Raw genomic sequence first — 13,753 nt, forward strand, 5'->3', positions numbered from 1 at the left:
TTCTTTGTTTGGTAGATGTGGGTAGGGAGGTTTAAAAATAATAATAAAAAAAAGTCTCTTGTCAGTGTTTGGACGTGGAAATGCTGGATGGAGGATGGTGGAAAGAAGGAAAGGGGCAGAGCCAGGAGCAGACCGAGCTCATCCTGCCCCCAGGCACAGCACTGCGGCAGGGTGCCCACACGTGAGCCCTCAGCATCCTCTCTGCTGCCTGTGCTGTGGCATTAAGTGCTCCCAAGCGTGATGGAAGCCAAAGATATTTAGCTGTCCAGAGGAGAGCAGGCATAAGCCAAGTTCCTCTCTTACGTATTTTATTTTGTCATGGTAATCGTGTTCCTTGCAGCAGCGCTTAAAAGCGGGGCCGTGCTGTGCGTGCGCAGTAGCATATAAAGTAGCAACCAGTCCCTATCTGAAGAAGTATACAGAGAAGGGGATTGGTGCTCTTTAATGGGAGAGCTCGAGCTGGGTAAGCCCAGCAGTATGATGGTGGCAAATAAGTTAGTTTTACATTTCCAGTTCATTTCTTTTTCTGGAGGATGGCTTGATAAGAGGGCAAATGGAGACGAAAGTGGAGATAGAGAGGAGAGAGAGACGGGGTGAGCTCGAGAAATGCCTGGCTGGATAGAACAGAATAAGGAGGCAAGCATAAACTGAGGGCTTTGCACAAGCTGGAGAGAGTCCTGAGGCCATTCTGAACAGTCAGGGCAGAAACCAATCAGTCAGGGCTGTGTGAAGAAGAGAAATCTCCCAAAGCATCTGCCTTTGCCATTTTTGTTCTCTGGAATCTGAGTGGTTTCCTTGCAGGTTTTGTACCCTGGTTACAGTTCAGATAATCTGGCCCATTGTGCCTGGCTTTCTGTGGGGGGTTTGTGCCACTTCTGCGTGCTCCTCCCAAGGGGGGAAGGTCTGAGCCGCAATCCCTTCCATCCCTTCCCCCAGCACTGTGGTCCCTGTCTGCTTCTAGAGCTTCCTCCCTCGCCAGGCACCTTCAGCTCATGTCCATGGTGTCTTAGGAGGTGCAGAATAGTGTGTCCTTTGGTAGCAGAGCCATACATTTTAGGCCAGTAGCTTTATACGGCATCAAGTTCACTGTTATTGCTGTAGCTCTTGTCTTTCCTCTGTTGTTTCCCTGTATACCACTCAGCTAAAGAATTGACTTTGTTTCCGTCATTCTGTGTGTGTATTTCCAAACACCTTACAATTCTTGCTGCATATCTGTGCTTCCAGGTATTTACTGCTTGCTTTGATGCTCCCAAGCGTTATTTAGGGCTTTGGTGCTTCTGCAGTGATCCACCTTTCCTTATTATTTCCTAGTCATTGAAAGAGGATTTTCCTTCCTCTTCTTCCCTTCCCTTCTTAACAGCGATGCAGGGGTGCATTTTCTACTCTGTTTTTCAGTATTTAAATGTTCAGCGCCACGGGTTACATTCCGGTCTCATTTGCTTAGTCAGTTCTTTTGAGCTAAGTCTATAACTTTCCAAGCACCAAGCAAGGCTGAAAAGTTCTGTGGGCTACAGGATCCTTTTGTTTCTCGTGTCTCTTTTTGTATGCAAAGCATTCAGACAAGGCTAGGGAGTGAATGGCTCTTTGTCCAGGAGCTGGTGAGAACAGAGCGGTGGAAGTCTGCAGAAACACTGTTCTTTACATCAGATGTATCATTAACTCCTCCTAACCCGTATTTAATGGCCTGTTGTTCGTGCAGAGCTCTTTTTTGTTGAGAGATAGGCAGAGAGTTACATTTGGCAATATGACAAAATGTTATATGCGTGCCAGGTTTTGTACTGCAAATTGCCCGCTTTCTATTACTGGGTTATAGCTTTATATTATAAAAATCAGCATGGGTACCTCTAGTGGGATTTGCATGCAAGTGCCTAATGTTCTCCAAATATGTATTTTGTATTTCATGCATTGCTAGGATGGTGATACTGTGAGTCACCTCAATACATTTTGCTCGGAGAACTAATGGGAAGTTTTGAAAAATGAGTATAAAAATGTAATTGTTATTCAAGAGCCGCAGCTTTCTCTACTCGGTTTCGGGCAAATTGTCTTTTGTACTGACTAAGATGTATTTGAGTCATTTTACCTAGCAGATGGCGATGGAGAGTGAAATCCTCTCTATTTATCATCAGATCAAGAGCGTACGGTGCACAGTGCATCAGCAGCACGTCTCCATTCCATCCTGGGTGACCAACGTTGAGGAGGTGTCAAATAGTTCTCCCGATGTCCACTCCCTCTCAGCACCCCCCCCCCCACCCCCGTAGCTTTTTGTTATGATACGTCACCCAGCGTTCCGACGTTTGGAAGTGCAAATATTGAAGCCAGTAGAGTTCAACCTATTTTGATTGGATTTGCCTTCAGCTCAGTGAAGTGATGGGCTTCGTGGAGGTGTTGTTTGTAAGGCACTCTGATTTATTTCGTGCTTGCAGGAAGGCAATGGGAAGTACCTCACGTGGTTAACTGCACTCGCTTTGAATTGGAAAGAGTATGACTAATACCTTACAGAGGCCAGGTGGGATTAAGTGCTGAATTGCATGGTTGGAAATAAAGGATCTGTTCAATTTTACAGCTTCAGTAATTCTGATCTCAATAAAAAGATCGCAGGTAGCGTGTGAAATTGCTTGGGAGAATACAGGAGAAAGCAGAGAGGCCACTGATGCACCAAAAAAATTTCAGAACAAGATTGACAGGCAAATAGTGATTCCTCTCTGAATGCTCCTGCTGTGGTTCACCGGGACCCTGGGGAGACAGGGGTGTCATGCAGCATGATCAGAAGTGGGTTCTTACCCCATTGTCACTTTAGCTAAGCATATTTTCTTTAGATGTTTGTGCTAGCTCTGTGAAATCACAATGGAGAAATGGGTTATCCTGTATGAACCTCCAGGCTGAGGACCCTTCCAATTTTAAGAAGCCCTTATAGAGTACTCTCAGACGTCTGCAGTCCTGTAGGACCAGCAGGATTGTTTGGGTATAACCGAGAAGAATTTGTGCCCTTCGAAATGTCAGTTTGCAAGTGTTTATGCATGTGTTATGCCTTTTTTCATGGGCAGACAAAATGCTGAGATTTCTGGAGTCTTCACCCCTGGTCTAATGTTGGACGAGGGGCAGCGTGTTGGTCAGAGTAAGATACTGGGGTCAAGCAGTCATATTTTGCTCTCAGCTTTGCCACAGAGAAGTGGAAACAACTTGAGCAAATCATTTTTGTTATGTCTACCTGCAGCTGGAAATGCAGGACCTAGTTTTAAATGAGCCACTGTTGCAGATAGTGCAAGTGGTCTTACTGCAGTATTCTCAAGGTTAAGGAAGCCTAAACTGACCTTACAGCTGCAGCCACAGTGCTGCTATCCAAGGGGTTACTTATTTGCCTTCATTCCTTTGGGTTTACTTTGCAATGCACTGGAATGAGCAATGTATTAAAACCATTGATCTTTCTGTGCCTCAGCTTCCCATCCACAGTGGAAGAGTCCAACGTTAATACTTGTCATCCTACTGCTGGAACTTAAGTTATTATCTTAAAGTATTGTGAAGTTTTGAGACTGAGAGCCATGACGGGGCAGAATATCAGCATGAGGGTGGTGGGCAGTGGTGCAAAAACACATTACTTACAACCTGCTGATGAGAAAGAGCTTGAATTCAATTACGCTAGTTGACTTTCTGTACAGATCTGCAGTTCTTGCCTACGAAACCTTAGACTGATACTTTAGAGTATTTCTGACCTTTGAACATTATGGATGAATTTGCTGCAGTTCTGCCATGACCCTTCCCTATACAAACTGACAGCCCACGCTATTTTCTTTGCCTGATGTTACTAGAATGTTACGAACAGTTAAAGATGCGCTTGCCCTCCTAGCTACTTGGATTAATTGCAGATGCTTGACTAACATAATTAGTCAAACACAGAATGTCTAAAATCAGCTTGCCTTAATCTGGGCTGGGAGTAATTTTCTGCCTTCATTAAAGCTGGCTGTAAGGAGCCATTAAGTTCTTTATAGAGCTGTGTATCTGAAGCAATGGGTGCTCCCATTGAATATGAAGTGCATTATCCTGCCTGCAAGGCACACGCATTACGTATGTAGGTAGGAGATTTTGCTCTGTGCTGATGGAGTTTTGCCTCTGGTTTCCTCTTTCCCGGTGGCATTTTCACAGTGCTGCACCCCATTCCTGCTCATGACAACTGCATCAGGAGTTTTGACGCGAGTGGGCAATTGCCACCTCGAAAAATTTGTGTGGAAATTGCACTTGGAAGGAATGATGATAACTGTGTAAGAATTGCTTTTTTGGGGCTTGCGTTTTCATTTAGTAGATATTCCTCTAAACACCCATCTCCTTTTTCAGGTATGGAAACCTGGAGACCTCAAGCTGTGAAGAAGTCGGGAGCCAGAATTCCTCTGAATCTAAAACTGTACTCAGGAAGTAAGTGTGGTTTCACACTGTGCAGCAATCAGGATTCACATTGGAGGAGGATGCGGGCAGCATAGCTGTTGTTTCCTTTGAAATTCACAGCGCTGTTTGCTTGCTTGCTTAAACAAGCTTGTGTAAAAGCCAAATATCAACCATCTCACGACATATCCAATGATGTAACCCAGAGATCTCTCAGTCAGCAAGATTGGAACTGAACAAGAGATGAACACATCTAGGCCAACGTTTTTTTGATTAAACAAACAAGGAATGTTTGTTTCCCCTGCCTTATCTATAAACGGTTATTGCTTATGACTGACTTTATTGTGCATTACAACAGCATCTGCAGAGCGTAGCTGAGATTGCTTCAGGCAATGTGTGCATGCATGCATCTTCTCCATTAGTGCCCCTACGATTTACAGAGTTGCTTTTTGAGTGAAATTTAAATTCTGATGTCACCCCATGTTGCAAGAAAAATAGCTAAGCTGATTTGAAATGTGGTTTGAGTGGAAAAAAGTGGTTATCCTCCTAGCATCTTATGAAACTGCATTTTATCTTTAGACGTGGGGTGTAAAATGTTCCTTAGGTCATCAGAATTTGTACTTTGACATCTGTACGGTGTGTGGTTTGCATGCACTACGGCAATGAGAAGTCGCTGGGTGGTTATGTTTGATCACAGTATGTGGAGAATCTTGATTATCGTCAGCATCACTCTGATTCTATTTCGTAGGTCTTTTCCAACCTCGGTGATTCCATGATTCATCTATCAGTTAAAAAAACAAATTAAAATCTTTCTTCAGTGCGCTGACTTGGAAAGGAGGAGTTGAAGATGAGATCCTATAGCATCAGTTTGTTCTGGGATAGAAGAAAATGTTGAATTTTTCTAGAATGTGAAATACACTGCAGTAATGTCATTCCTAGGACTGATGCAGATTGTTGATTCAAATCACGTCCTATTCTAAAATCTTGGGCCTGCCCTTCACGCTGCTCCTCTCGCTGCATTTCTGATGACATACGTGTTGAGACAGAGGGTTTTGAGTCTGTTTTAAAATGGTTCGAATGTCACCAGTGCAGATATTTCCCATTAACATGCCCAGCGCCTTCCTGTCCCTCACTGTCTGGATGAAGCTGTTGGACTCTGGGGTCGCTTTGCCTTCTGCCATCCAAGCGGAAACTGTTTTGTTTAACCACCACAGATAAATTGGTGAGAGCCCCTTGTCTGGGAGTGTTTCTCTGAAAACACAAGTAATTACGCTTGATTGAAGGTGGAAGAAATATAGAGCTTAATTAACGTCTATAAATGATACAGGATTCTCAAAAAAGGCTTTAGTTGGAAACAAAATGTTACTGCTTGTTAATTGTTTTAAGGCTTAGAGAGAACAGGAAGCTACAAGTTCTGGTGGTTTGGGCTTCTCCTCTTGCCCCATGAGACTTGATTGGAGAGCTCAAATCTCTGATTCTTTCCTGGTTGCCAGAAGAAACCTCCAAATAACAGGTGACAGTTAAAACTTGGTCGCCAAGTATCAAGAAGGCAGAATAATGTTGTAGGTAAAAGAAAGAAAACAGGCGGCCAGCAGTGCCCTTCTTGTCAAATAGATGAAGAACTTTTTATTTAGTTTTAAAGCAGGATTTTTTTTCTACTGACACACGTAGTTTATCATAGGCTCCCTGCCCAGCTGCTTCCTGCTGCATCCATGTTGTCTTCTCTCTTGGCAGTAATGGTCACGCAGCATCTTTGCACAGTTGGTGAATGACAAATGGATGGGGTCTGCCTTCCCATTCTTACAATAGCACAACTTTTAGTGAGTTAACCTGACTCGGTTTTCATTCATTAGCACAGTTGATTATGATCCTTTGGCCCTCATCTTCTACATCTGAACTTGATACCTGTTACCCAACTGCTTATTTATAGGAAGTTGAACAATGAAGTTACGAAGCGAGTAATTTATATGTCATGTGCACATGTTTTAACAGATCCTGTATAAACGTGAATTCACTTCCCTGCCTTAAAAATTTCCATTGCCTCCCAGTTGCTGTGGCTACTTGTCTCTCAGCTATGATTAATGCTATCTGGAAAAGAAACTGCCTTTGTAGTCCTGTTGTGAAACACGTCGTTCTGGTAGTTCAGGTTTTCTCTTGTCTGGGGATAATTCCAATATAATTGCATTTACCTTCTTTTCTCATAGAACAGAAACATAATATAGCTGTGCTGTCAGTGTTATATGTGCTGGAGCAATGTTCTTTCTTGCCATTAACTCTGTGTTTTTCGGAGGTGAAGCATCTCTTGGGAAGTCCTGGAGTCTGTGTGCAAGACTCTTCTACATTCATCAGACTCCTGGTGTGACAGGTCTGATGTTTTATAGTTCTGTTTGGTGCATTAGAAATGTAAAGCATTTCCGCTTGTTTGACACAAGAAATGCTGCAGAAGTGAAAAACAACTTCAGGAGGAGAATTCATTGCTCCTGAAACATGGAGCTTTTAAAAAGTAGGGGGGGTTTCTGCAAAATCTTAGGTATGTATGGGAGGAATATTCTGTCATATTTTATGTACTGCAAGCCCACCAGTTAGTATTTTGTGTTGAAACTCCCTGTGCTTTTTGTACTTGTGGTATAGAGCTGTGATGCATTTTGAGAAGGAAAAATGCCCGTTAGACATAAATGTCCTGCACTATTTTAGTGTTCCACCTGGTGTTAATGTAGCTAAGAACCTGCGTGCCCTACACGAGGGCCAGAGCGCGCTTGTGGCACAGCATCATTTGAGAGCCCTGTGGGAGCTATCAGCCTCGCCTGGTGTTCCCGAATGCTGGGTCCGAGCCAGCAGCTACTTCTCACACTCACTGCTGTTACTGACATATAGCTGTTACTGACCCAGGATCACTTCAGCTGTGCTCACAACATGCCTTCTAGGGACCCTTTCTGCCAAGGGGATTTTCCCCTGTTCACTTAGGCATCATTCCTTGCATTTTTGAGACACAGGAGTGGTCAAAAAAAAAATTTTTTTTTTAATTCAACAGCAATTTGACAATTATGTTTAACACAAAATGTCTGATCTTTTTTATTAGTGTTGCCATTTTCTTTAGATCTCCATTCAGTAATAGAAAGTTTAAATGAAGTGCTGTAATGTTGTAACTTAAAAAACTAAATAGCTTGGGCCTTAGAATGATGATTAAACTCTGAACAATCAAATGTTTTGTGACCTTAATAACATTGCCTTATACCTCCTTATGTTCAATAGCTTGCTTTCCACAGTTCTCACTGCTTTCAGACAGTCAGAACGTTTATGATAGCAATGTGAAAGCGAGAAACAGAAGCATAAAGTTTGGAAAAGGTCAGACACTCTGGCCAAGCGTCTGAGTTAGATGGACTTTGGCCTGTGTTTCCAGAAACACGATGCCGTGCCTCTCTTAATTGTCTGATAAGGGAGTTGTAAGGAGTTACTCACTTGACCCTCTGCCTCCTATTATAAGCAATTCTTTTTGCTCTTCTTCCTTGCATCATGTAAACAAAACTGCCCGGGATATTGCTCAATTCCGCATCCTCTTGTGTTGAGGTGTTGCCTCCTCGTCTCTGGAGCTCACTGTGCTCTGTGTGTTCTTTAGCTCAGGACTTCTGGTGACTTTCAGAAAGAAAATAGTAGATACAACGCACCAAGACATGCGACAATCCAGAACAAAACCATTCACGTGCTAAATATAAATGAAAATGATCAGTATGATGAATGGGAAATTTTAATGAGATAGGCATGTATAGGGTATTTTAAGCTTCTTGACCTGTTGTGGGAAGGGGATCAGCTGGCCAAGCAACTAATGCCACTTGAGGACTTCAGGTTACTGAACTGATGTGTGTTGCAGATGAGATAGCTAGAGACAATGCTTTTGGTGATACGAGCAGATAGCTGTAATCTCTATTCCCGGACTCAGACGGCTCCTCGGTTAACTTGTAACTGATAGTTAAATGTTGAGTTTCAGTACAGGAGAGGTGTGATGCTGTTGGAGCGCACCCAGAGGAGGGCCACAGAAATGACTCAGGGGATGGAACACCTCCCTGCCAGGACAGGCTGAGAGCTGGGGCTGCTCAGCATGGAGAAGAGAAGGCTCTGGGGAGACCTGAGAGCGGTCTTTCAATATCTACAGGTGGGCTGTAAGAAAGAAGGAGACAGACTCTTCAGCAAGGTCTGTGGTGATAGGACAAAGGGAAGTGATTTCAAACTAAAAGAGGGGAGATTTAGATTGGATATAAGGAAAAAGTTTTTTACCATAAGGGTGGTGAGGCACTGGCATAGGTTGCCCGGAGAGGTGGTGGATGCCCCTTTTCAAGGTCAGGCTTTGCCAGGCTCTGAACAAGCTCATGGAGCTGTGGATATCCCTGTTTATTTCAGGGGCGTTGGACTGGATGACCATTCCAACTCAAAAGATTCTATGATTCTGTGCAAAATGACCTGTGGAAAAAACAGTGCCTTATTTCCATCCCGATACTGAAAGATGGTTTTAAGTTCAATTTCAGGCCAACCCAGTGCTGGTAGACAACTATGAATTTTAAGAGGTGATGTGTTACTGCAGGTTCAGAACACTTCTTTCCCGTAAAATAAGTATTAAAACCTTTCTGGAGCTTGAGGAGGACAGAGAAAGGTGTGTGAAGTTTTTGAACTACACTGTACAGTAGCTGCTTTGGTAGCTTCACTAGATGCTGAGGGTCCAAAACCATGGGAACAGGGGCCACATCACCATGGTGCCTTGGTAGTAGGCCTGCAAGGCCAGGACAGCTGATGCAGCGTGTTGAGCTCCATGGATAAAGGGTGCTGAGCTTGTTGCCACGAGTTTGAAAGATTTTTGTGAGTGAAGTTCCCAGAAGTGATTCATTCCTGTTCAGCACACACAGAAAAATGTCCAGCCTGGCAGTCCAGGCTTGCCTGCAATGTTTGCACTGAGGGAAGACTAGTTTGATGTTAACTGATTATTTCTACTTGACCTCTCCCAAAGATACAATATGAGCATGAGACCACTTGTCAGAAAGGTTTTTCAAAAGAGACAAGCAATGTTGCCATGCTGGTCTATGGATTTGGACCATGATTTTTCTTGTTTGTTTCTTTCTCAGAAGTCTAACATTGGTACATATTGTTTAAAGATACCCTTTAGGCATCAGTAAATGTAACAGGGAGAAGTAAGAAGCATGCTTTCCCAACTACATGCAGAACTAACAGGTGGAGTAGTCGAGTCTCTGCAGCCAGGGCAAAGGAGATGAAAGGAAATGCTGTGCCACAAACAGAAGGAGCTGTGCCGTGATCCAATCATCTACATCTCCCCTTCTGATGAAACAAGAAAATATAACAGGCGTTATCAATCCCAGATTAAATTACATTTCTGAAGGACACTGAAGTTAGAACCAGAAAACTGGTCTCCTGGTTGCAGTATGAGGTTTCAAATGCAGATTTCAGTTATCTGTATTTTTTTCTTTTGCTCCATTATACAACATAAAGGGGAGGACTCTTGCATCAGTCGGATCAGCTGACTGGGAAGCCGGAACAGGAAAGGAGCTTAAGCCCTCAGCTTCTCTTCTGCAGTCCAAGGCACTGACATGGCTTGGTCCTGTGGCTTTTAAATCCTTGGATAACAGTGAAAGTTCTTTCAAGCCTCTTCCTGGAGCATAACATTGTGGTTTCCTTCTGCTGCTGCCTTCAGTTGGCTGGTTTGGAGTGTATTGGTTGGGAAGGACAGGCCACAGAAATGCATCAAAACACTTGGGGCTTGTTGGTGTCTTCATGTCATCTCCTAGTTGCATCCTCTTTCTTATCAACATGTGAAATGTATTTGTTACTGAAACTTGGAATGTGGTGTGTGATTGGAAACTGCAGACACACCAACTCAAAGCTAAATTGAAATCCCCTTGTTTCATTCCATGGCAATTGGGCAAAACAAAATAAAGAAAATGAAGGAGCTACCACATGGCACATCTCACATGTTCACTCATTTCTGTATGAAAATAGCCAGTGCTGGAACCTTCACTGTAATAGTGCAGCATGTGGAGTTTGTCAGAGTGATAAACAGACATTGTCCCAGGGCTTCGTGTGTTTCGGCTGCCCTGACAGAAAACTTGCCTTTTGTTTGCTACTGAAGTTAACAGTCCTGTTGGAAAGCACAGTGCGCACTTATGGTACCGGAGAAATTAAAATGGGCCTGAAACACTGTACAGCAGGAGAACAGACACCGAAGGAATGTGAGACGAATGGAAGAAAATTGGCTGGAAGGTTCTGATGCCTGGGAAATCTATGGTGGGAAGCAGTTAAGATTCATTCGGGACAGTCAACATTCAGCAACAGTCAGCATTCATCCCAGTAAAACCAATTAAGCTAAAACAGCAGCAAAAACCAATGTGGCTATGTGAGAAGCAGAGTCAGACCCAGGGCAGCGTAAGGAATAGAAAAAGGGAAGAGTTACGGAAACAGCGAGAACCACGCAGAAAAGAAGTCACCAGCAAGTTATTTACAAATGGGTGGGTGTGAGAAGCACGTGACATCAATCTTTGCTTAGTTTGCATACGTGTTACCCTTATTCACAGCTGAGATTTACCTCCCAGTGTTATTGCTTAAAGCAAAACCGAGAAAACAGTGGCTGGCTTATTTAAATTCAGTGAGCAGGCCTGAAAAACCATAGCAGGGCAAGAGGAGGAGAGGGAATAGCCCTCTGTAAAGATGGTTCCATTGGTGGTCTTTGGTGTGCATTTGACAAAGGGCAGGACGTTTTGTCTGTGTTCCCATCTGACTAATTTCATAAGTCAGTCTCTCCATCTCTTCTGCAGCTGAGGTTCTCCGCGTTCTCCTTAGTCACTGAGGTTCCCTTGAACTCATTCTTTAGATAGCATTGTGGTGGAAAAGAAAACACTGGTTTTGCCTTCTTGGCAAGAAATGTTCTGTTTAATTCCTATGCAGGCTTCTTCAGAGCCATTGGCACAGCCGTCTTGCCAGCTGAGAAAGGGTTCTGCAGAATTTCCGTGTAACCTATTGGATCACTCATGCCTATGTGATAGGAGGGCTCGTTCTCCACCTCCTCTATGCTCTGCTAGCTCAGTTTAACAGAGATGTTAAGCTTAGAACTACCACAGTCTCATCCTGTTTCATGGCAGCTAGCGAGTGGATGAGTAGTTCTCTGTTTCCATTTGTAAGGCAACAAAACCCCGTATGCATCTTCCAATGGATAGGTTTTAAAGTCTGAAATGTTTTAAGCAAAGCTGGTGCAGAAACTGGAAGATTTTCTGAAGGGTGCAAAGCCTGAAAGCATGAGTTGAGCAGAGCCCAGAGTCCATGGTTGGAAGGGCAGGATTTAAACATGAAAAAGTTTTTCTTACGAGCTGCAAATGTAGGGAAGTAAAAATTTATAGCTCATAATCAGCCTGTGAAAAATGCAGTGTGTGATGTTTCTTTCCTGACTGAGATCTTGGAAGGCGCCCATTGCTATCTGTCTCTGGGTCTGTCGAGTGTAGGGAGTTTCTTCTGAAGGGCAGCAAATGTAAAGCTCCTGCAAGCTATGGGCAGTTGCCCAGCCCCTCTTCAGAAAGGTTTCCTCCCTGACGCACCAATTAGGAAGTCAAGTGAGAGCAGGTCAGTAGGCTGGAGTGGACCTTTTTTCTCTTTCCTATTTCCCCTCTTGACTGAAATTATTTTGCTGGCAAAAAAAAATCAGCGTCTGTAACGGCTGTGAACTCTTCACCCTGTTCGGGGAGACCGGGTCTGTGTTCAACTCTGTTTATTCTTCAGCTTACGAAAGTGGCCATCAACCAAGCCTCTGGAAACTGAGCTCAGTATGTGAACAGTATTAGCACGAGAAAGTGTCCTGTGGAGAGGCTCCTGCTCTGAAATCGTTGCCGAACTGGTAAATGCTCATAAGAAAAGAAATAGGTATTCAACCTATTCTGTGGCCGTGGGATGATTGTGAGTTTGTGGCGTGGGCAAAAGAGGCACGGAGCAGGAGAGAACACGGGGCATGGAACGAGGTACAGTGGAAAAGAAAGAAAAATCCTGCCGTCGTCGAGCAGTGGAGTTTGTGTATTCAGGGTGCGTGGGGAGGCAGGAGCGAGGGCTTGGGAGCATCTCTGGAGATGGCTGGCTGCTGTGGCAGTGATCATCCTTCTTGGGAAGCAGAGCTGGGCTGGTGCTGCTGGCTTCCCTGCGTGATGGCGTGGCATCTATCCCAGCTGAGAAAAGCAGTCCTGGAGCTCCCAGTGAAAGGCTTGGCACCCGCAGCCTTAACCAGGGAAGAGCTCGCTCCCTTGCTGCGTGCACAGTGAAAGTTTGTCTGGGCAGAGGTGTGAAAATCCATTCCCAAATGGGTTTCAAATGTGACGAGTCTTCGGAGCTGCGTGATCTGTATTTCATGTTTATAATGAAGCTTGAAGCCCGGAGTGTGTTTGTATATTAATTTTTGGTTCTAAATACCCTTTGTAGCTCTCAAATTGTAATTGCAGATTGTTTCCTGTCAGCAAGCCTAACCAAGCAGCATTACTGACAGCTTTCCAAATACTGTCACTAATTAGAAGTCTGAAGTTGTCACAATATCAGAGAGGGAAATAGAAGAAACAACAGACTAAAGTGGATAGAGCTGGTAAAATGACATCTGTGGGGGACTGAAAGTTAAACAGGGTTGTGAGGAATAGAGTGGGAGAGGCTATCTTTACCCTTTTTAACTATCAGTTTATTCTGAGCACCACCAAGCAGCTGAATTAACCAGGTGTTGCTGGTTAACAAACATTCTAGCGTCTGCGTGCAGCTCTGCTAGGAAAGCTGTCTTGGCTTTGTGACTGCTGGCTGGAAGAGGCTTGAAATAGAGGGATAGACTCAGTGTCTCAGGGAAAATATCTGAGACTTCCTTTTCTCAGGAGTTTTGATGTCGATGGTGCATTTCCTTATGGAACAGGGCATTTTGCTTTCACGTCATCTCCTGTTCTCAGTACAGCCCTAGGTGTTCGTGAGACAGGTCCTGGTTGGTGTGTCATGTTCATGGAATCACCGATAGGAAGAATCAAAGATCTCATAGTCTTTCCTTTCTTGAAAAGCTCCTGTAATTTTCAAGCATCCTTTTCTTGCATGAGAGAGGCATACCTTCTTGCGTGGTATAATTTGATGGCACCTCCTTGTCTTGGAGCTAAGGGTAAAATCCAACTTCTGCTAATAATGTTTCTGTTACACAGTTTATCCAGAGATGAGCAGACCCGGTCTGTCTTCTGGGCTCAGCCATCTCTGCTCTTCCACCCTGCTGCAGAGTGCTGGCAGCGTGGTGCTGCCCATGCTGCACACAACTCATGGTCAGTCTTTTATCTGCAGCCATGTGACAATCTCACTAACAATCTGCACTCCTGGGGGTTCAGGCTTA

General features: G+C 44.1%; 1 protein-coding gene across 2 annotated transcripts in view; it reads left to right on the forward strand.

The window, feature by feature from the left end:
- The window catches only part of RGL1 (ral guanine nucleotide dissociation stimulator like 1), a 66,401-nt gene that overhangs the window by 29,876 nt on the left and 22,772 nt on the right, over positions 1–13,753 (forward strand). For both annotated transcript variants that reach the window (XM_021404312.1, XM_021404313.1), the window contains exon 4: positions 4,330–4,407. In XM_021404312.1, coding sequence (XP_021259987.1) covers positions 4,330–4,407 — 78 coding nt within the window. The remainder of the gene's footprint in view (positions 1–4,329; positions 4,408–13,753) is intronic.

Source organism: Numida meleagris, chromosome 7 (genome assembly GCF_002078875.1).
Source record: "Numida meleagris isolate 19003 breed g44 Domestic line chromosome 7, NumMel1.0, whole genome shotgun sequence".
Taxonomy (NCBI): Eukaryota; Metazoa; Chordata; class Aves; order Galliformes; family Numididae; genus Numida; species Numida meleagris.